The sequence below is a fragment of the Lissotriton vulgaris genome, chromosome 1_1 (assembly GCF_964263255.1).
Source record: "Lissotriton vulgaris chromosome 1_1, aLisVul1.2, whole genome shotgun sequence".
Taxonomy (NCBI): Eukaryota; Metazoa; Chordata; class Amphibia; order Caudata; family Salamandridae; genus Lissotriton; species Lissotriton vulgaris.
In genome coordinates, this window is record NC_141685.1 from 528172218 (window position 1) to 528197181 (window position 24964).

General features: G+C 42.2%; 1 protein-coding gene across 1 annotated transcript in view; it reads right to left on the reverse strand.

The window, feature by feature from the left end:
• The window catches only part of VAV3 (vav guanine nucleotide exchange factor 3), a 1223230-nt gene that overhangs the window by 20651 nt on the left and 1177615 nt on the right, over positions 1-24964 (reverse strand). The window contains exon 26 of the mRNA XM_086953893.1: positions 20138-20289. Within this exon, the coding sequence (XP_086810019.1) occupies positions 20138-20289 (152 nt within the window). The remainder of the gene's footprint in view (positions 1-20137; positions 20290-24964) is intronic.

Here is a 24964-nt window from a genome sequence, read left to right on the forward strand (position 1 = left end):
GATGGATTGTTATTATTGATTCACTTATAGCACATTGCCTACTTGGAGTGCATAATGTGGAAACTGGGCTGTCTTGTAGGATAGATTCCATATGCCTGAACATTTCAAGTAATATACTGTTGTAAATATTTAAGCAGCCATCATTTGCCTGCTGCAGTGTCCTCATATTTGATGCAGTCATGTTATGTCTAGTATAAATCCGAAGGATTTATGTACAGATCGATCACGAAAATTAGAGGGCGTTGTATTTTCTATTCTGTAATACAAACCTGTACATTTTGAATTTTATATCACAATATAACCTTTGATGGCATGAAAATAATGCATTGTTTGATAAGCTGCCGCACCACAAATGAACATAAATTGTTGATATTAACAAAAATAAGAAATTATGGGGCATATTACCAACAACTAGCGATAATTATCGCTATGTTGGTTTAGCGGCGATATTTTTATCGCCGAGCTGCGGTTTCGAGTCGCTAACATCTTGGCACGCCCACTTTGCATGTCATTAATGATAAATATCACTGACATGCAAAGCGGGGCCCAAGATGGTCGCTATCTCCTACTAGCTGTCGCTAACTGGTGTTAGCGACAGCTAGGTAATAGGGAGATCATTTTATCTCTGCTTTCTTGGCTTTTAAAGCCAAAAAAGTGGAGATAATCCCCCTTGATAATATGCCCCTATGTTGTGTGAATAGCGAGAATTCAACCCTGGCCATATTTTTTGTGGTGACTGCTGTGCTAATTTGTTTGCATTTATGCAAATTATACCTTATCCATGAAATCATACAAAACACGCGTGCAGATTAATTGGTGTTCTCCATAATCCACATGTAATCTCCTCTTTTGGCATCTGCCTTTATGCATTTGCAAGAACCTTCAATGTTTGTTACAAAGAGAGCTGCTGTAAAGAATGAGGGGATGCGGCTCTGCCGAATGTCCCATAGCCAGTAGGCAGGAAGCTATATTGATGCAAAGGTCTGTTAGAGGGTTCCACCCAGCCTGGTGTGTGTCCAAATCCCTGTGAGATGCACAAGCCTGCACAAGCCCTTACGACGCTTCCCTGCTGGCGGTCCCTGCCCTTTCTCGTTTGTCACGTCCACCACACAGGGCTGTGCTTCTGCTAGGCAGTTTTCTGAGGCTTTAGACAAGTTGTGAAGTAGCAGTTCAAAGCACAGGCAGCAGGCAGAGTACTGTGAAAGAGTGAGCAGCAGATAGGACTATGGTGCTCGGTGGTGATCTGGTGTGGGTGGGAAAAAGACTAGACCAGAGCTCCGGTTGTAAAAGGATCACGCTAATCATTTATTAATACGCCTCTCAAGCAAGTGCCTTCCACTGGACAGCTCTCCTTAAGAAAAACCTCTGGAAAAAAGGTAATTGGTTAGCAAATGTAGTGCTAAAGGACCTGCAAGTTATTATTTGTGCTTAATGCTTGAAGGAGTCTGAAATCTTCAACGAATACCAGCAGAGTTTTGAGATACAAATGATGTTGTTTTAAGATTTGTGTTTTGACAGCACACCTGTCAAAGAGACCTTTTGCTTACAAAATAAATTGAGTGAACTTTGGCTCCACCGATCTCCACTTTTGGTTTCTTTCGATCAGCCCCTTTCTCGTATCTGTTTGAAACTTTGTCAATCTCATCTTCACTAAGCCCAGTGGATTATTTACATCTCAACTAATGCTATTGGCTCTTTGGTGTATCTTTTCTGCCTCCACTCCAGTGCTTGCACTGAATTGCAGGAGGGACTACTTTCCAACTTAAATCCTCTCTATCTTCTCCTGCTAGCGCCCTCCTCTGTGGGAGCCAGCCTAACCCTCTCATTCTAATGTGCTAATGCTGCATGCATTAGCACATTAAACCCACACCTAATTGCTTTGCCAATGCTTGTTATAATTTCTAATATAGTAAAAGAGAGTGCCCGCAAGGGATCTATATACACATGTACATTCATCAGATTTTTTCGAATTCCATATGTCAAGTTATGACATTAATATTTAAATTGGCAATTATTCAGAAAAAAGGAGAATTCTTACTAAGAGAAAATAAAAAATTTCAGAAGCAGGTGTGCAACTTAATATTTTGTATTCAAAAACCTTATATTTGTATATACAAAGGGATTCACAAAAGATCAATCTCAAAAGCACATTGACAGCAGTTATAAGTACATTTTTGACATCTTGAGGGACCACAAGTCAACGTGTTTGCCGTCCAAATTCAACATACAATATTTGAAACTGCTGAACAAAGTAGAGCAAATTTGCAAATAGCACATTTGACAATAGCTTTTTAAAGAAAATTGGACACTCCTGTGCTCACTAGGCCACTGGAGTCAAGCTATCCTGGCTGATGAAGACTGATAGCCAGAAACCGGTCCTAGGATGCTTGATTCCGGTCCAGGGAGGAAATGGCTTGGCAGTTCGGTCTGGACTGTTCCCATTAGGCACAGGGTCAAGACTGATTTGCATATGGCCTTGTCTGAACTGGGGTGGCTTGGTGAGCAAAATAACGATGGATTAAACCCAGATCTGTGACTGGGGGTGAATGTTTTGCCATTGTGCAACATTCCGTCCATCATCTTGTCTATTTTGCTGAAACAACCTATGACTTCTTAGTTGATGGTTGAAGCTTGGCGTCACTGTAGCCCAAGTGAACTCAGATTCACTTTTTACTCTGCTCCCTATGTATGCTTTTCATGGATCAACATGTTTCTCGCTACCTACTTTCTTCTACGGTATCTTAATATTCGAGTTAATCTGAGAATAATATCGGACCAGAATTTATTATCTTTGTTCATTCGAACTGAAGGATCTCTGCAAACATTTAGGTCATGAGGTTGGACTTTTTAGCATAGGCGGCTTCTCGATGATAAATATATTTGTTCAATGAATTATCATCTGAGGGACTACTTTAAGGTTAATGTTGGCTCCTCTGACACTATCTTTGTATGGCATGCGCTCATGGCATTCTGTAGGAGGCATGCACTAAATTTCAATGCATATCAACAGAAGGAATTCAGTGCCACAGAGACTGGAGTGCACTCTTCTCTTAGTTTTACTGAGCAAAGCCTGATAGAGAGTATAATAGTATAAACAAAAAAGGGGGAAGATGGAGGTAGATATTAGGTTCATCCTCCAGACTGTGTATAGTTATTAACAAATCTAATTTGCGGTCCGCCCAGGTAGGAATAGGGAATATTATACTTCACAAACTAAAACAACGCATACTTTTACAACATTGTTTTTAGTTCGCAAGTACTGTTACAACGCATTTTCCTACAACAAAAACCATTACTTCGCATTAGCTTCAAAATGCATAAGAAATGTCTTAACAACGGATCCCAAGTCCCCGCATAGATTTAAAACACATTTTAAAAAGAAAATAACTCCCCAACACGACGCTAATTTCTACATCCATAGACACTACCCTACATAACACATAATCCACAACACTACCCTAAAACACTACACAACACTACACTACCCTAAACCGTAAAACACTACACCACAGTTCGCTCCCTACGCTAAAACAATGCACTACACAACCCCCTCGACACTACCCTAAACCCTAAAGCATTACCCTACACTACACAAACACTACAACAGTACCCTAAATCCTAAAACACTACCCCAAGCACGACCCTGCCCCTACCCCCAGTCCGCTCCCTACACTAAAACACTACCCTACACAACCCCCAACACTACCCTAAACCCTAAAACACTATCCTACACTACACAAACACTACAACCCTGCCCTAAACCCTAAAACACTAATCCCAGCACAACCCTCCTCCTACCCTCAGTCCGCTCCCTGCACTGAAACACTACCATGCACGACCCCCTGACACTACCCTAAACTCTAAAACACTACCCAACACTACACAAACACTACAACACTACCCTAAATCCTAAAACACTACCCCAAGCACAACCCTGCCCCTATGCCCACTCCCCTCCCTACACTGAAACACTACCCTGCACAACCCCTTGACACTACCCTACACTACACAAACACCACAACACTACCCTAATCCCTAAAATACTAACCCCTGCACAACCCTGCCCCATCGCCCACTCCTGTCCCTACACACAAACACTACCCTGCACGACCCACAACACTACCCTAAACACAAAAACACTACTCCTCAAACACAAACCCTTTCATAATACACAGCCCCTCTTACCTCTCTCTCCTCTGTGCAAGTCCCTTGTACTTGGGTGCAAGCATTGTCAATAAAAAATGCCCCCATCCAGCGCACAGAAGCCTGCAGATCTGCCCCGGGCACCATCACCTCTCCCCTCCTTTCGTCATTGCTGCCTCCTCTTAGCCATCTTTGCACCGGGTCCTCACCAGCGCCTCTCCCCGCCATCTTGACTTGCCCACCCAATACATCGCATGCGTTGTAACAGCACATGCAAAGTAATAACATGCGTAGTAAAGGCTACGCGTTGTTGCAGCGTATAAGTTGTTATGAATGCGCTGTAATGGTATGCGAACAAACAGTTGCATACTAATGGCTGTTTACCACGAATAGGTGTCATTGACGGAGGAGTCCTGATACTACATGCCCCTCGAGCCTGGGAGTCCATGAGGCTCAGCGTTGCCATAACAAAAATACTACGAGTCTGATTTCAGCCGTATGTATTTAATTTTGGTGCTCACACATCAGGTGCGCATCTAGACAGTTGCTGTCTGGGATGGCCCCAATGATGAAGCATGTCACCTAAGGGCAACCCTTGGTGAATGAGGGGACTCAAGAAGAGAATTTTCTCTTCTTAGATTTGGGGCATTATTTCGCACATTTAGCAAAGACCTTCCCTTTAGTAAGGTACTCTGATCTGTCATTTACAGATTTGTTAGTAAGAGAGTATAATTGACCAAAATCAGCAGAGAATTATATAATTTTCACAGCAACTCACTACCTTGCAAGCTTCCCTTAGGAACTGTATCTGGGATATAGCTATTAAAAGTATTTGGCCTAAGCAATTGTTAAGCTTAGAAAATAATAAGGAGATGGGTTGGCTACCCTCCTTTAAGTTCAAGGACAGAGAAAGTGCTAACGTTTTTCGAAAGATCATTAAGACAATGGTGAACATGTCAGAGATCAGGAGTGTATCAGGGAGGAACTTCAGCACTTCTATCAAAATCTATACGGGGAGGACTGTCTTGCTTCTGTGGATGCTGTCATTCAATTTATAGCCACGTATTTTCACTGTAAATTGAGTCAGTCACAACAGGCAAGACTGGATGAGCCTATAATGTTGCTCAAAGTTGAAACAAACATTAGTCACCTAGTTATGGGCAAAGCCTTTGATCCAAACCAAATTTCTTTTACATTTTACGTGCCCTAACACTGGTCCTTTGTGATCTCTTCAAATCCTTTGATTCCTTGGGCCAGGTCTACAGCTCCTGGGAGGAGACTAATATTATTATCTTCCCTAAAAAAGGGTCAGACGCTATGCATTATGACTCCTATCATCCGATATTCTAGATCAACCCTGAATCCAAGATTTATACCTGGATTTTAGATTGGTTGATCGGGACCAGCATAAGTTGATACATGGATGCGATAAAACCTCACATGTTAACACAGCAATTATCGCGCTGGAGGAAGCTTTGGATGATGGGGCTCCTGTTGGAATTGTAATGGTAGGGGCAGAAAAGCCATTTTATCAGGTTTCCTGGCCATTTGTATCAACAGTTATGGGTGCTTCAGGTTTCGGCCTTCAGTTTATATCTCGGGTTCAGCAACTCTATGGTGGTCTGAAGATTAGAGTTCTCTGTGCTGGTACCCTCTTGGATCCTGTCAAAATCACCAGAGGTACTCAGCAGGAGTGCCCACTCTCACCTCACCTTTTTGCGCTATATATTGAGCCTTATATCCAAGCTTTCAAGTCGTCTGAGACTATCAGTTAATTGCACCTACATTGTTGTGAGTTGAAAGTTCTTACTTACGTAGATGATGTGGCAATTTTATCTCCTACCCCAGTTGCTGCTCTTTAGACAAACAATTCTGTTGCAAGACAATTTGGTCATCTCTCTTAATATAAAATATAGGTCTTGGGAAATGTAACCGCTCCTGCCCAAGATAAAAGGTGGGTGCATTTGGCAACATTCTTGGGTGCAGAACTGACTTTACAGATGGAGGATCATTGAGTATAATTTAGGTAAAGTTCATAAACAGTCAATTGAGGTTTTTAATAAATGGAATAGATTACACCTAGGTTTGATCATGAGGTGTAACCTCATCAAAATGATCATCATACCCGATATCTCTGTCTCTTTAGTTGCATACCCCTTTACCTTTCTTAGGTCTCCCTCAATAAAACAGAAGGTTGTTGGCAGCAATGTATTTGGAGCTGAGCAGAGTAGTATACAGTTTCTTCAGTTACCCTGGGATAGAGGTGGGGTCTCTCTACCAGTTTTAGGGAGTCTATTATCTGGCCACTTTTATTGCATGACTTACCTCAGTTCTTGCCAGGAAAGCATGGACTCCGGGGCTAATGCTTTCAAATTGTTTACCCTAGGGGGATTGTATTGTAAACTGCACCGGTATTATTGATACTGTGTATTTCAAGAGGACCAAGTTTAAGATCTTGAGGGCATTTAATGTAATCTGGACTCATCTCAAAAAACATTTCCTGACTTTACTACCCCTAATCAATATACCTGTTTGGGTTATAACCCAAATATGCCTTTGTTTATCCAGCATAGCTTTCTTGAGTAAGTTGGGAAGACTCTAAGGGCCAGATGTAGCAAAATCAGAAATACCGACTCTTAATTACCGAATTTTACCGATTCGGTAATTAAGAGTAGGTATTTCTAATGTAGGTACCAATTCAATAAATTTTACCGAATCGGTAAAAATCGGTATTTACCGATTCGGTAAATTTTACCGAATCGGTAAAAATCGGTATTTACTGATTCGGTAAATACCGAATCGGTATTTGCTATTGAATCCTATGGGCCTTGAAGCCCATAGGATTTAATATCAAATACCGATTCGGTATTTACCGAATCGGTAAATACCGAATATTGCAAGGGTGCAGGGGGTGTCACTTTGACACCCTCTGGCACCCCTGTTTTAGGCTTGTGTGCCCTTAGGGCATGTATGTGTGCCACATGGCACAGGTGTACATGCACAGAAGTGCATGTACACCTGAATCGGTATTTTACCATGCAATTGTATTGCAGGGTAAAATACGGGTTTGCAAAGCCCTGTGTCAATGTTAAAATTGGCACCTACATACCAAACATGCATTTTCGGTAATTTTACCGACCGGTATATTTACCGATTCGGTAAAATATACAGAATTGGTAATTTTACCGATTCTGTAATTTTACCGAATCGGTAAAATTACTGATTCGGTAAAATTACCGAAAATGCATTTTTTTTATCCCCCTACATCTCCATGGCCATTTACCAGTCGGTAACGGCCGAATTCGGCCGTTACCGGCCGGTAAATGGCCAAAATCTCCCACCTACATCTGGCCCTAAGTCTTTACTTTGGGACAAATGTTTGCGGGTGGCATACTTTATCCTATGAGATCTTGTAGCAACAGGTCTCCCTTCCTCGTATACGCATTTATTTAGATATTTATAATTTCAACATTTCTTGCAAGTGTCAAAACAGATGAGATTAGCTGTTCCCAGAAGAGCTTTCTAGATTATTTAAAGTGAAGCCCTCCTAAGGGGAATATCAGTTTAGCTTACAAGATGATCTCTTAGGTGGATCTCGAGTGGAGGACTGATCCATGTCAGGTAAGGGTGGATAAGTGGAGAAGGCACCTTTGGATGGGGGCGACTTATGATGACAACCAGCTCAAAAATTCCCTTGCGCAGAGTGTCCATAATGTTTCTCGAGTTAAGACCCATTATATTAAATGTATTAATAACTTATGACTTATGACATGCCACACTGTTTATACATCATGAAGTTGAGACAAGATGGCAAATGTTTCCGTGCTGTGCTGACGGCGCGGAAGCTGTCCATATCTTCGCAGCATGTATGTCTATATGAACTATTGGGACCGTATCTTTGGGAAGTTTACCAGGATCTTTCATGTTGATATTATTTGGGACCCGAAATTAATTCTATTGGGGCACTCAACTTTAATCCAACCTAACGTAGCAGGGATTGACTTCTTTGAAATCTCTCTTTCTAGACTGCTGCTGGGGCGATATTGCTTATTAAGAGAGGCTTTCAGTCCAATGGTCTAATGGCATGAATTTCTCAACATGTGCTTTTTTAAAATATCTATTTTAGATAATGATGAATGTAGAACAAGGTTAAGACAGGGCATTACCATAATGTTTTTTTAATCTGTTTTAGATGACTGGATTTCTTAGATGCTCTCTCCACTTTAGGCAATATCTCTGATTGTCTCCTCTACAATGTTTATAGTTCTTCTTTTTTTTGTCCTTTGAAAAAAGGTTGACAATTTAGCTGGATGAAGTACGAGAGGCGCACAGTAACTGAACTTTGACGTGTGCTCCTCTCTTGAAAATATGTGCTGATTTAGCGTGTGTTAATTAAAATACAGCAATGGTTACTGCATCAAAAAAAAAGAATAGAATTAGTAACGGTATTTTCTGCCTGACATGACAACAACAAAAAAGACTACTTTTTAGACAGCTGTATCTTCATCAGAAATTACAATTCCCACAGTCTTGCCTAGATAAATATGTGACCATTGATCTGAAGAGTGCAAGGTTTCTCTGAATGGTCAGTTGAGTATCTGCATTCATTATCCCTGGAGACTTGGGGCCAGATGTAGGTCGTCCAATACGGTCGGTAAAGGCCGAAATCACAGAATTTCAGCCGTTACCGTCCGGTATTGGGAATTTGTAATGTAGGAGCCAAAAAAATACCGATTCGGTAAATACGAATCGGTAAATTCCGAATCGTATGTTACCAAATCGGTATTTACCGATTTAGTATTTACCGAATCGGTAGATGATATGTAGCAAGCACATCTAAGAGTGCTCATATGTATTAAGGATTCGGTATTTACCACCAACTAATAGTTGGTGGTAAATATCGAAAACCTTAAAAAAAACAATTTTGTGCTTTTTTCAACTGTGCCATGTGGCAGACATACATGTGTGTCACATGTGCACCCATGCACTATACAGGGGTGCAACAGGGTGTCAATGTGACACCCTGCCACCCTTGTAAGTCTACCCCCTATTACAGATTCGGTATTTACCTAATCGGTAATTCTCATTAATTCCTATGGGCATCCAGGCCCATATGAATGAATGGGAAATACCGATTCGGTAAAATGTACCGAATCATTAGCTACCTATCATTTACCGATTCTAAAATCCTGAGTCGGTAAAATTCGGTATTTTAGAATCGGTAAATGATATTTACCTACATCTGGCCCTTGATCCACCAAAGAAAAAAAACAATTACCAATATACAAAGATAAATAGGCCTAGAGGAGACTTCTTCAGCATTAAAGGAGGAGTGCTGCACTTTCTTAATAGGAATATAAGTAATATGACTAATGCTAAATTTCTAAAGGAAAGAATAATTGAGCATTTATAGAATGCTAAAATTGGAGGATCAATATGTCTTAGTAGTTCTAAAAGCCTACAAACATCTAGTCTTCTCTCTCACCTTTATAAAAGTGCTAAGGACTTTTCCTTAAGATCCAAAGAAAACTATAAACTAATCAATTAGAACTACTATGCCATCCTTTATAATTGATTACTCAAGGGTCTTACCTCCATTTGTGTGCAGATCCTGATAGACACTCTGCAATCATACCTCTCGCTGCATACCTAGCAATTTACTCACATCAGGAGCAAACTCCTACCTTATCATTACCCACCTAATCATTCCAAAAACACTATTACAAACTTTAAGCATAGGCATATAAGACAGCATCCTGAAATGCTATTTACGTACCAATTTCACAGTCGGAAAAATCGCAGCCTAAAACCAGACCTCAGGTTCTTTCATCATACTTCCTCATATGTGACTTTCTTGGTTATGATCATGACACAGAAGTTCAAGAATCCTTATGGAGAGAAACTCTCCACCATCCCATCTTCACTCACCAAGGTTCATTTACCCATCTCTGATGATAACTGGAAAAATTATGATTTAAGCCTGAGATAAGAACTTGGAAAAATGTAATTGCCTATTTTCAAACCCTCCTGCACATACTTGTGCTAACCCCAACACTTTGCTACACTAGCGCTCATTCTGCTGGGATGGGTTTCTTTCTTGAATCACTGCATTCTGGCTCCTGGATCCACTCCTGATTCATCATCATCAACTCTGCCTTCAGCTCTACTGCACGCATTCTCGCTTCTCCTAAAACTCACAGTTTTGCTTTCACAATTCCTAATATATCCCCTTTTCTATCTCTTGTCTCAACCACGTTTGTACCTGTGTGGGTGTTGGCAATTCAGATGCTATTCCACCACTCACCACGAAGTAGGAACAGTAATCAAAGAAATAGGAATTTCCAAACTACTTGTTTGTACATAAGAGAAATAGGGATGGTGGAAGAGAGAGAGAAAACATACCGAACCACATGTTGTGCATTCCACTCATTTATATGTTTTTTGGCTGAAGCTTGCACTCTCTCCCTTGGCGATCCTAAAGAATTTGTACACACCATTCTTACAGAAAGTCTGACTGATACTCTGTCAGCGAATATCAATAGCGAACCTACAAAGTACCTAGAAATATTTCTAGAGCTCAGGAGATGCTGAGGCGTGGTGGTTGCATTGAATATCACACAGCAGGTGTAAGTTAACTTGAATGCCGGTATTAAGGCAAACAAGTCATTACAATTAGGAAACATGAAGGATAAAGGTAGAACAAAAAATCTGCAGTGAAATGATGGATCTAAGCTAGTAGGAACCATTCAGCTTAATAAGTGTGAGACAACTTTCTACTGCCACCCGGCTGCATAAGTTACCCCGGATGCAGTTCTAATGCAAACCTGAAGGACTCTCCTTCTTTGCATGACCTGGAAAACCTGGCTCCTCTCTCTCAGCCAAGCCTCCAATGAACCAGTCTCCACGGTTGCAACAATCTTAGTGAACTCAGTTTGCCTTTCTCCCATGTTCTTCTTTTCAGAGTATCCAAACCTCGACTGCTCTTTCCCTTAGTCACGACATCCCTCTTCTTAAATTGACCCCAAAATAAAAAAATTCCCAAGACTGATTCTTTTCTTCAATGCCTGAACCTTAGAAGCTTCTTGTCAATGTCCTTCAACAATATTCAATTAATCCCCTCAACATCATTCAATAACATCCAATCAAATATATTTGTCCCATCCCCTTACATCTGCCACCTTCACAATTGTGGCCGTGATCTCCTAGCAGCACCCCTTACTCCTTCAAGTCCTCTCACAATCCCTCTGCTATCATTTGTAATACTTTCAGAGCAGGATAAGTTCTCTCTCTTCAACACTTGCAACACAATTCTCCTTCAATGGATCAGTACTGTTTTTCCATATCATTTCACCATGTTCTACACTCACCCACACTCGCTTTCACTTAATTTTAACTGCACTCATGATGAACAACAACTAGGCAACTGTTGCTCTCACTATTTTATCTAACAAAATTGAGTGTTGCTGTGGTAGTTGACTGTCTCACATGCAGGAATCCCCAAATATATTTTCCCTGTTTAACCTACACTCCTCACATCCCTGGACCAAGTGGAATCTCTAAAAAATATTATATAATGGCCACTTTATCCCCCACTCTCAGACCCACTCATTTATGTTGTCCTCACAGACTCAATCCTCCTCTTCTGCTCAAAGATAGTATTGCTGTCCTGGCAGACTGTAATTCTAAGGCTGGCATTCCTGTCACAAAATGGGTCATCCTACACCAGTGAAGTACTTCCGCAACATTGTGATTCCACCCTACTCAGTTCAGCTCTGTTAAACACAAACATCCCAGTACTAGTGGCTTTACCTCCTAACACAAGTAGATAGAATGGTGGTACAACAGAATAGAACTGAGATCACACTATGCCTCAATGACTTTATTTTTGATTTAATGGCCCAGAACAATCTGGATTTGTTCAAGAGACCTATATTACAGAGAACTATAGAGCTTCTTTGCATATAATTGATGGTAATTCAAAACACTTGCATCTATTGGTGGCTAAAACATTCAATGTTGAGAAGGCTTTCAAATATGTTTATTGAGTTTTTATGTTGAAAACCTAGTAAGAGCATGCTTTTTGTCCTAAGATTGTACAAGATATTAGCATGCTTTAAACTGCCCTCAAAACCTCAGTTTTTGTTAATGGAATACAATCTTTCTGTTTTCAGTAAAAGAGAGGTGCCCAAAAGGGAATTACTCTTTATATTATTTCTAGAACCATTTGTGGAGGTCATTTGTAGACAAAACACTTTTATTGGTTATAAAAACAAGGATGTAGAAATAAAATGTACAATCCATGCAGATGATATATTACTATATGTCTAATCCAAACACTCCTATTCCAGTTTTTATTTTTATTTTGTCATCTTACCGTGGGGTCTGTGGCTAAAAATTCAATATTGACAAATTTGGAGGTCATACTGTTTACTAAATATTGTTTTCAAAATATGTATGTATGGAACTATAAAACCTCAATGATGTCATTTGAGATGTCCTCAGTGATATCACAGATGATGTCATAAGTGATGTCAAATGTGAGGTCATAAGCCGTGCATGGCGGGGGCACAGGTATAGTTAGCGCTACTACATATAAATGGTGAATTTCTGTGGGCTTTTTAAAGTAAAAAACATTAATGTTCTCACTGACAAAATTCACCTGACTATAAACTTACTTTAAACTTCGTTTTTTTCAGTGAATTGCTAAGTTTAAAAAAAGAAAAACAGATCTTTTTATCACACCTACCAATAATAACCTTTGCTTTTTACAGTGAATTTCTAAAGGTTTCTTTTTTAACATAAAGTAATATTTAATTATGATACAACCTCTACTGTGCATGGATGGGCCCTGTGGCCAAACACTCACATGCACCCAACCCCATGCTGTGCAGGTCTCCTTTTTTAATTAAAGGAGAGGAGAGCTGTGTGCCCGAACTATTACCAGTACTGGGGGCACTATCCCACCTGGCCACTTATTTAAACAAAGGGGAGGGGCCATGTAGCACCCCTCCCCAAGCCTTGTTAGGTCCTGGGGACCCCATCCCCCAGGGCCACTCTTTCATCCCGTTCCCAGGGACCCAGCATGCTTGTTTGGGGTGGGGAACATGCGGCCCTCCTTCCAAGGACAATTTCAGCTTTGGGGACCCCAACCCCTGGGTACAGTGTGCTTGTTTGGGGAGGGACCATGTGGCCCTTCCTCCCCAGACCAATTTATGACCCAAGGACTACATGCCCAAGGCACAGGACAATGTTTATGGGAGGGGGTCACACAACTCCCCTTCACATGCAAATTTTGGCTCCGAGGACCGAATCCAATGGGGCCCAGTTAATTTTCTATGGGCAGAGGGCATGAACCCCCCTCCCCAGGCTGATTATGGCACTATTTTGAAGGGGGCATGCAGCCCCTCTACCTGGGCTGATTTTGCCCCTAGGGACCTTATCTATCAGGGCCTGACAGTATAGTGAAGTGGAGGGGGCCCATGACCCAACTCCCCTTGCAAATCTTTGGCCAGGGGACCCCATTTCATGGGCACAAGCACTAAATTGAAGGGGAGGGGGCAAGGAACCCCCCTCCCTGGGTAGATTTTAGTCCCGGGTTCACCATTCCCAGCACCATATTCAAGGTGCCCCCTCCTCAGGCCGATTTCCGCCCCGGGCACCCCATCTCCCAGTGCTTGGCTCAACCAAAGTTGGGGGTATTTTGCCCACCAAGGGCACCAACAACACTATCACTGGGGACTGAGGGGGAAGCCCCAAGCTCCGGCGGCCCAGCCTGCTCTCTGCATCCCACACAATGGTAAGCATTGGATTGTCAACATCAACATTGTAAATAAAGCATTTCAGTTTCAAACAGGTGTGCCAGGGTCTTTCTTTCAATATGGTTGTACTGCTACTGCTGTCATAGGACTAACCATAAGGGGTTCCTGCATTCCAGAACCAACGGCAAAAGCTCCAGCTAAAATAGTGCTGAATATCAATGAAACCGCTCCAGGAATCATCAATTTAAGACTCCTGTGGACTTGGCCTAGTAATAAAAAAACATTCAATGGATGCTTTTACACACCATGCAGCCCACCAAACACACTGGGATCGTCTTTGGTGAGGCCCCTCAGTAGAGAATAACAAGGAACAGATATGCAAATTGAATCCCCTTGTGTGGGACTATGGGTTGCTCTGTGCCAGAATAGTCAAGTTTTTATGAACTACTTGTTGCTTTGCTTTTGTCTTAATGGTGGCTACATGCCAAAGCTTTTCTTGGTTTTTGAATATCCGGTTCCACCCAGGGCACCCACAGCCTTAGCAATGTTGTGGGCCACTGGGGGAGCCATAAGACTCCCACACCCTGCAGGCTTCCTAAGTGTGATACACTCTGTGTGCGGTGCACATGAGCCAGCCAGCCACACTGTTCTGGGCTCCTGCATGAGCAGGGACCACAACTCCCTCTCTGACTTCTACTTGCAGTCAGAATCAAGGCACTCTGCCCTCACTGTGATGGAAGTGGGCAGAGTAGTAGCAGGCAAGTATGCTGCCCCAGGTTACTGCTTCGATCCCAGGGGATGCACTATTTTATGCCTGGGGAGATGGGAGTCCCCAGGGGCAAAAGGTATGCTTTAGAGGCGGTATCACACACACACCATCCCCATGAATAATAGCAGATCAATTGTGTTGCCCACCCACCAAGACCTTGGCCCTCCCTAGGGAAACTGAGGAATTAGCAGCAAAGCACCATACTCTTCATTTTCAAATTGTTTTATTCCAGAGAGCTAGACTTCATAGGCCCATTTCTTGTGGCCTGTCCAATCGATTTTGATTACCTTTGGCTCACTCTACTCCTTTTGGACATCCCTAGTTGCAAAGAGCATTTTTGTCAGGCCTACCTGCTTTCTAAAGGGCACTTTTAAAAAGAGCTGGGTTTTCTACCACTATGCACCAGATTGTTTCTCTGCCTGGGTGGCAGGTGCTCCCTTCTGCTTGGGGGGCATCTTCCACAGCCCCTCCACATGTAGTCAGCTGAACATCTGCCCTGCACCACTCCCCAGTCCCCAGAGCCACCTAGCTTCTTGAAGAGCACCCGTGTGTCAGCAGAGTCAAGGCCCAGTCCATAAAAGTCTCAGCATTACCATCCAGGATACCCCAGCAGGTTCTTTCCCCCTACTGTCCCTAGGAAGGCATAAGGGCACCAGTGCCACTGGCCCTGGAGACACCCATCCTAGTCCTAGGGATCAGCTGAAGCCAAAGTCCATCTTTGGAGGACATCAGGTGTTTTTTCTTTTGCCTTCATCACTCCCAGATCTGATGTCTTCTCAGTAGTCTCCCCCTTGTGCAGCAGCTTTTAAGTTGGAGTTGAAAGTTTATAAGCCTAGGCATCCAGGTCAATTCTAGGGTGCAACATATTTACTCCACCCCTGTCCAAACCCTCCTATACAGCATTCTGCAACAATCCAGAATGCTGACTGCAAGTTGTCTGTGGAAAGACCTCTCATGAGTGCCTCCACTCCACCCATGGCTGACACCACTGTTTGATTCCTTCCCATCAAAATTTCAAATGAGAGTCCTTTCAGTGTTAATGTCAGGGGTTTGGCCCCTTTTCTTTGTTCCAGTCAACCTGGGCTGTGTCAGCCCAGGAGTAGTGTGACAATCTAATTATAAGGTGGAGGTTTCCTCCCCACCCCTATCTTTCCCAGGAACTGGGTCAATCACTACTAACTGCTCTATATGGGAGGAGGCCTTTGATTCCTCTATTAGGGAGTAGAGTAAATAACTTGGCGAAATGGGGAGACAAAGGGCTGGAATCAGGTTCTGAGCTTAGTCAGAGAATTATGACAAATCTTAAGGTGCCTTAATAAGTGTAAACAGAGTTTTAGAAACTGTAAATCTATCCCCAGGGTGCATGTTTTACTCCAAATAGATCCCTCACTGGACCCTTGAGGCCTAAGTGGAGCAAAACTGTATTTAAGTGCAGATTTTACCTATAATGTGTAACACTGTGAAAGCACCACAAACCTAGTAAGAACTACATACCCACACCATGAATGACCACTCACATATTAGAGCCTTCCCCAGGGCAGTACCAATCCCTGGAGAGTCCCTTCTGTGATAGGCTACCTGTGAGCATGGGAAACTCCAGAGTTCAGGCCATCCACGATGCAACCCATTTACACTTACTTCCACAAGTGTTTCTTGAGTTCAAGGGTTCAGATGCTCTGGTTTTCCTCTTAGGTCTGGGGCTACAACTACCACAACGCACCACGTCAACTTACTGAGTTTTTAACAAGCGTTGCTCCAAACTTTTGGAACTTCATCCTGAAGTTCCTCTTGTGGGTTCAAAGTGTCCAAAACACCAATCCAAGGGTCTAGATGCTCTGAGAAGGTCCTTGGAATGTTGGGACTACATTTTCCACAATGCACCTGGTCAAATCCTTAAAAGTTCACATGACACACTCCAGATGGTGGAGATGACGCAGGTGCAGCTCTTTTAACCTGTTGCTGTCAGGGAGTCTACTCATTCCATTTTTTAAGCAAAGCAACATCCTTAGGGCTGTAGTTCCAAGTGTGCAGCAAGTGAAGTCATGTAGCATGCAGACCTTTGAGTACAGGACAGGGTTCCAGCAAGGCAGCCCTTCTTCTTCTGTAGTGTTAAACAGGGAACTCTTGTAGCTCTTTTCTACATGCTGCTTTCAGGGAGTCCCTCCTTAATCCTTTTCAAGCAAGGCAAAGTCCTTAGGGCTGTAGTTCCAAAGTGTACCACTGGTGCAGTCCTTATCAGAGCAGTCCTCTTGGGGTGCACACTAGTGGTTCCAGCAGAGCAGTCCTTCTTCTCCTGATTACTCCAGGCAGGGATGTCTTGTAGCTCTTTTGTACCTGTTGCTGTCAGGGAGTCCTTTCCTTATTCCTTTTGTAGCCAGGCAAAGTCCTCTTTGGGGAACGCCAAGGTGTGCAGCTGGCGCAGTCCTTATGAGTGCAGTCCTCTTGGGTGAAGGTCAGGGGTTCAGCAGGACAGTCCTTCTTTTGATTATTCCAGGTAGGGACCTGAGTTGATGTGCAGCTCTCCAATATTGATCCATTGCTCTAGGGAAACATGCTGTGATGTACCACTGACCAATGGGGGTACAGGGTGACACCCAGAAGTATGACAACTTCCTCCTGGCATATTCTTGCCCCAGAAAACACTATTCTTCTAAAATCCAAAATGGAGAAACTTTCTCCTAGAATTAAAGATCTGGCTAATCCACCTCACTGGTGTAGCTAAATTTCCCTAACACTCCCTTTCCAGCCCCTCTGCTAATCTAATTCCTGATGCACTTGCCTGGCTGGGGGTGCAGGATGTGAGGGTGAGCATGTGCTGTCCTAAATTGCCCTTACCTCTTTGAATATCAGTTTGGCTTCTCCATCCCCATCCTGCCTTTTGTTCTGCAGCTCACAGTTCTCCTTCCACAGGAAATCCTTTGTCTCTAGTCAGGCCACTTCCCACCTCATTAAGACAGCTTGGCTCAGCCTGTCATAGGATGACCAATCAGAGCAGGGCTGCTGAAAGACTGGAGTTTGGCTTACCGAAAAGAAAGTTCTACAGCTCGTTTAAGTATATGTTTAGCTCCTTTCTTTCAATAGTTACACTTTAATAAAGGATTCCCATGTTAGCCTATGGAGCCAGTGTTCTACAATGGGGAAAATAAAATTGGCATGTTTTACCTCACCAGGGCATATAAATCAGCTTTTATAATGTCTCTGCTTATAGTTTCAAGTCACCCTACACCCGGGGCACTTAAGGGAGACCTTAGGGGTGACTTATGTGTAAACATATGATAGTTTGAGACTTTGCACATACCTTTAATTCCAAAGTTGCATTTGCATTTAATTTTGGTTTAAAAGCAGCCTGCAAGGCAGGGCTGGCTTTTAAAATGACAGAAGGCACCACCCTGGTGCACACTTAAGTATATTAAATCTACTGTGCCTCTAGACCTACATGCCCTGCTATGAACTAGGGACCTACATATTGGTTGTCAGTACCAATTGCTGTTATACCTAATTACCATTTACTTTTAAGCAGAGAACAGGCCCTGGGTCTGGTTAGCAGAGCCCAGGAGACGATCATAGTCAGAAAACCAGCATCTAGCAGTCAAAATGGGGGCAGAAAGTGGGGTGACACTGCAAACAGCTCCTGGTTTCTCACATGGTGGTTAACATGCTCAGTCCAATTACTGTGAATGAGACTCAGGTAGTGTGACTCACTCACAGTAAACATCCACAAAACGTGTAGTCAGTTGAGAAACATCAACTGGACTAAGCAGGTGGACCCCAATTTGCTACAAATTTCTATTATTTATTTAAGAATACCACTTTATATTGGCTTGCCTGTAGCGTTTCTTTTAATATGCTTATAGTCCCTTTTTTACAACTCTGTAAGGCTTCTACTGTGTTAATATCAATGTATTTTTTTCTATTCTTTTTTCTTCTTTCTTTTCCTCCTTAAAATACAATTACAAAAGGCTTATTACATAAATTAGATACATATTATTTCACTGAAATACTGAATCACACGATTCTGGTGTATCTATTCTTGTAGGTATATTCATAGTAGTTCTTTTGTTCTCATTTAAATCAATTGATTATTATTGCTGCATTCTCCTTGTAGTTCAACTTTTAATAAAGCAGCTTTAAAAAGAAACACATGCTAACACTGGATAATTGTTAGGTTCACTGGGGCATGTTCAAAACATTAGACCATGGCATGTTGTATCTGCTAGCTACAGTTGCTGGCCCACTGCACCAATGTAAGTTGTTTAAAAAGAAGTTTTATGTGTGCAGTACACTCGTCTCTGTGTGTAAGTCCTCACGCTGTGGAGGGCAGGTCCCCCCAGAGCACGGTCCATAAGCAATGAAATTGGGGCAAACAAACTCATGCCTCCATCCTCAGCCTCGATATAAACATGGGTAAAGAAAGACAGAAAATCCAGCCCAAAATAATTAAACAGCTGTCATTATTTACACGAGGTCAGTAAGATGGAAAGATATATATTAATGCAAAGCAAACAGGAGCTACACTTTCATTTGTGAATTACTGCCTAAGCAGTGTGAAATAAAACAACTTAAAATATTTTATTTTGATTTGCTAAAATCTTATTCTGTTTTCCTTGGCTGTTTGTGCTTTGTTTATAGCCCTTCATTCTTTTCCAATATGTCTTTTGTAGGTATGACATGTTTTATGCTTTTGTAATCTTACTTCTAAATGATTAAAATAATATAGATGAATGCTTTACATTTTAAACCATTTCTGTGCCTTCTTGTGGCTTTTGCACAAAGCTTTGCTTCTTACTGCTAATAACAATAATAACACTAATAATAATAGTATTTGAAAGCACAGAGCTTACACCACAAACTGAATTTTAATATCATATCTACTTTAATAATAGCTGTTATCATAATCCAATTCAAAGGTATTTATTTTTCAAACCCAGCGAGAATAAAAGGCTGATCTTGCTCTGCTGAGACTGTAACATGTCACCCATAGATCTAGGTGAGTGGCCCAGCCTACTTATCAACCCATCAGTCTTTTCCATGATTACATACACCTTTTTCCACATTTATTTGTTATACCACACACTGTCTGAAGGTTGTTTTAAATAGCATAATTTGGCTTTTGTTAGGAGTTGTTTACAAACACTTTTCTTGGAGCCGAGCCAGGACCACTAGTTAATACATTCCTGTGAGAATGTTCTAAGTGAGCAGAATTTCTTAACTATAGACACAACATTCATGATTTAACAAATGTCAACATCTACTGCATATTAGACAATGTTAAGCTTCAGTACGTGTTAAATGTAGTAAAAAAGTGAACATAAAATTAGGATTTGAAAATATGGCCTAGAAATGTTGTTTAAATAAAATGTCAAAGGGTTGATGAGGTGTAATGGTGCACTTCATTTAATGCGTAAGGTATTATATTAACATTACAGCCTTGGAACATGAAAGGGCTCGCCACTGCAGCCCTCCTTACCTTTCCATTAGTCTCGCCCCGCCACCAGCCATTGGCAGTCATCTTCGTGTAAATCTTCACAACATCGCCTCTCAGCAAAGACAGTTCTCGCATGTCTCGCGCACAAAAATCATAGCGCGCAATGGCTATTCCCAGCACCTTAGGACTTAACACTGCAAGAAAACAAAACACGCTGCAGTTAGATAAAACAATCATTACTTACAGCGGACAATGTTTCGTAACACGTTTATGATATGTTGCAAAAATGGCTAGGCCTGGATAAGCAATATTACATCAGAGCAGTGCAATTTTCACAGACTAATCGAAGGCCGGACAGTTTCAGTAATGCATTTGCGCTAGCTGAATGGTGCGACAGTGCTATTATTGCACAACCAAGGCGAAGGAAATCGCTTAGGAACCGTGGGGCATATTACCAAGCAATAGCGATAATTATCGCTATTGCTTGGTTAGAGACAAAAATTTATCGCAGCGCTGCGGCGATTTTTACCGCAAATAAACCTCCAGCGATGATTTCACAGCGCTAATGAAAAGCTTGTTAATAGGGGACTGTGGAATTAACAAGACAATCCACCTCCAATACAAAACATGCTTAAATCAAGTTTTTACCAGGCGTAAGAATACGCTGATAACCGTGGTTACAGCGCTTTTTTATCACTCTGTTGCTCCGGGTGCACGCTGTAAATACTGCAATGTTGTGTTTGCAACTTTTTTCAAGTTGTTTTTCATTGGAACGCCTATTTTGCATCTCATTAGCTATGTGTATCGCTAACAGGAGAAATGTTACAAAAACCGCAGCTAAAATGCCCTAATGCATGTTAGCGACGCCTTGATGATTGTGCAATAGGAAAATCGCCGATTTTCAGACGATAAGTGCCGGAAATGTGGCGATATAATTGTTGATAATATGCCCCGCTGGCTTCTGCATTGAAATTGTTCATCACCTTTTGTATAAATGGGTTCCATGGCCACTTATCCAAGCATAATTCTCATAAACTTTGGTCTGGCCCATAACAAGTTAATTCAGAGCCACTCATAGGAGCTTTCTGTTCAATACTTGTATTACAAAGCGTAAGGTCACCAACCAGCTGGTGATCCCCAAAAGAAACGCCATCTCTCTTTTATTTTTTTTTTAACATTTTTATTTGCATTTTATTACAACTCAACAATACAATCATGTCATCATCAGCTCTCATTTCCCCGTGTCACCATCTCTCTTTTCATCCATTCATTCTCTCTGTCTTTCTCTGCTATCTCTCTTCTCCCCTCTCTGAACGTTCTCTACCTTCCTCCTCCCTTCCTCTCTTTCTCTTGAAGCCCGCCCTGTCTCTGCTGCAATTGACCTCAGGAGCTGGGCAAGTGACAGAGTTACTAGGAACGGCCCTGTGCTTTTAAAATCGGCCTCCAAGGCCTCCCAGCAACCCAGCAAATGACAGGCACAATAAACGACCTGCATCACCTTGTTTGTTGCAGAAAGATGCCCACCTGATATGGAAAGAAACACATTACGCTTTTTCTGTTGCCTGTTTTATAAAAATGTTATTGATTTTTGTAAACCCGTAACTGGTATTGTGTGAGTAGATGGAGGGAGTGTGGCTGAATTAGGCATTCTTGCCAGGGCTTCTTTAGGCTCCCCGTCTGCCCATGTCACCAAAAGCAGAGGTATATTGTTAGAAAAACAACTTACTGTTATGATCATTTTGGTGTGAGTTGATTTTTCTATTCAATGAGAGATTTACCTTAACCACAGTCAGGGCCGGACTGGGAACAAAAACCAGCCCTGGCAAACTGCTTGGCCGGCCCACTGGGAGGGGGCGTGCAGCTGAGCTGTTTGCTAGGGACGGTTTCGGACGATTTTGTTACAGGGGGCCGATATTGCTGACCCTCAGTTAGAAAATCGCCCCCAGGGGCTGAAAACCAGCCCCTACGCTGACAGTCCACCCTGGAAACGCCCAGTGCCCGCTACGGCTAGTCAGGCCCTGACCACAGTACACCGACCCTTATTGGCAAGAGTATAATCACGTTTTTGAATGTCTGAAAAATTGCCTTGAGCTCACCACACTAATCCCAACACCCAACAACTACGAACAAGCACTGTATGAACCACTAACCTTGTGCTCCAGAGTAGCGTGCTACTCGCCGTAAAGTTCTTGAGCACCTGATCTGGGATGGTATGCGCTATTCAAACGCAATCACAGTGCAAAATAATATGTGCACTAAAGTCAGTATCACTAAGATCTACCACAGTATGTATGTTAAAAGCTTACCCTTCCAGTACAACCTTCGATGTATTGACACCCTCAGAGGTTTCCCTCATACTGAATGTGTGCTGAACACAGCACCACACATGCAATGCATTTTTATTTTAAGAAGCTAGCTCATTCCCTATTGTTTGTGCCTGCTTCAAGTAAGGTGTCGTTTTTGCCAGAAAGCCAGGTCTGACTAATTTACTATTTTGGTCTTTGTGTTAAAAGGCATGGTTTCTTTTCCTGCTCTGCCCCTGAAATACCCTCTTGGTGCAAAGTAGCATAGAGCATTATTTGAACTGAAAAAAGGACACCTTTCTGGGGGTTTAGCACCTTTGTGCTGGATTGCAAACAGCATTGACTTCTTTGTGTCTGTGCAAAGCCTTACTAAATCTTGCCCATATTTAATAGTTTTTATTCACAAAATTTTGAAAATGTATGTTCACTTACATCACAGAGCCAAATCAAACCCTAACTTATAAAATATGGTGCTATGTAATGGAAGACGATCTGCAAGGCTGCGGATAAGCCAATCTTCACACTCTTCACATTACACCCCATCAAGGATTATGCTAAAAAAACTCTCCACTTTCTACACAACTCTTATATAATGATAGCAAAAGTTAAATACTTCGATGGCTGCAATAGAATTATCTGTGGCTAGATAATGCATTTGCTTGAACTTTATCTGTGGATCAACAGGAATAACTTGATGAAGTATAGTGACTGAAACGCGAAGATGGCAGCAGGCGTTTCATAAAGCTCTGGACCATGATGACTCTTAGATCTTACACATGCTGGAGACCTGGAAAAAATGGCACCCTGAGGAGTACTGTTAGGCTACCTGGATGCGATTCCCCGACATGAGTGTGGCAGAGGGCTGTGATGTCCAGTCCACTGTGAGTTAATGTCTTTGGACCAAATGAAGAGAATAGCCTGGGTAGCAGCATAGCAGCACAGATTGTTGTTTATATAGCCATATGGGGGCGGTTTACCTCAAAAGTGTAAGATGTAAAGGGCCTTATTTTCTTAACCAATGAAATGTGATCCCATAGCCTTGCTTACATGCAGCCGATATAGCATGCGAATGGCTACCAACAGTAGTCTGAGAACTGCCAACTTTCTTCAGAAGTCTGTGCCATCATGCCAAGAATACACAGTTCACAAAGAGATGGACACAGAGCGGAAAAAGAAGGTCCACTACCCTTGCTCCCAAGAACGCATATCAAACACACTGAAGGGTAACCGTTCCTATGGAAGGAAGCCAACCCATTAGGCTATGGATTGTCTTGGAACAGAGATACAAGAGTGGAGACGGCTCATCTAAGATAGATAGGTCTCTGGTAGGATATAATAGATGGTGGGTAAATTCCTCACATTTGAAGAGTTGCCCTCACACACCCATTAAGGTGTCATGCTTCATCATAGGGCGTTTGTACTCCACGTGGGGTTGGCGCTGCAGTCCCCCACGGGACCCGCAGGAGGGCTCTTTTGCAGAGATCTTTTAAAAGGAGAAAGGTGTAATAGTGAGTGAGGGTTTGTGGGGTGAGTGCAAGGGTGGGTTAAAAATACGCTGATGTTGCCCCAAAAGGTAATTTATTCCTGGGTCTGTCTGGTATGGTTAAAAACAGAGAAACAAACTTTTGACCATCCACCAATGAGGAGGTGTAGTCTGGTTCTGAGAAAGTGAATAGTGATAAAGGTCGTAGGGTCGACATGTTTCATGCCCTGGTGATCCAGACAGGATCCTTGGGGTTTCTTCAGGTTCAAAAAGAGTTATAAATAAAGTGAATAAGCGTCAGAAGTAAGAAGCAGACAGGGATAAAGGAACAATATATACCTTGTGGGACAAGCCTTAGTTAGACTCAAGGTGGTGTTGTTGAGAAATAGTATTCCACAAACACCTCAGATTAGTTATCAAACCACAAAGGATGGAGGGGAGGGCCTCTACGGGGATAGCAGGCATACCTGACGGTTACAGTTACCCTCGGAAGTGAGTGGCAATTGCACCTTCCCGCGTCTGCTGTCGTTGAAGGACAAGAGTGTGGCAGCGAGCTGTGAAGTCCAGTCCACTGTGAATTAATGTATTGGGACCAAATCAAGAGAATAGCGTTGTTTATATAGCCATGTGGGTGTATCTTACATCAAAAATGTAAGATGTAAAGGGCCTTTTTTTAAACACTGAAATGTGATCTCATAGATTGCATGCAGCTGATATTGCATGTGAACGGCTCCCAATAATATTCTAAGAAATGCCAACATTCTTCAGAAATCTGTGCCTTCATGCCAAGAATGCCAAAATTAGAAAATGAAAAGAATCCAACGGCAGACCTTCCAATCTGCACCTCATGCTTGTTTAGTTTGTTCAAGATTCCTGCGCAAAATCACTCCAGTACCTGCCGTTGTGTGGTGCCCCTGTGTTCCAGATCTTTATTCCTTTTAGCAAACAGGAGGTGCACCAGGTGACGAGGTTAAATTAGTCTCTTTAGTTCAAAAACCTTTATTGATACTTTTTCTTTCATTGAATACAGTTCCTCATAAAAACAAACAGCTGAGCCAACAAGTGACATGCTGCAATTACGGC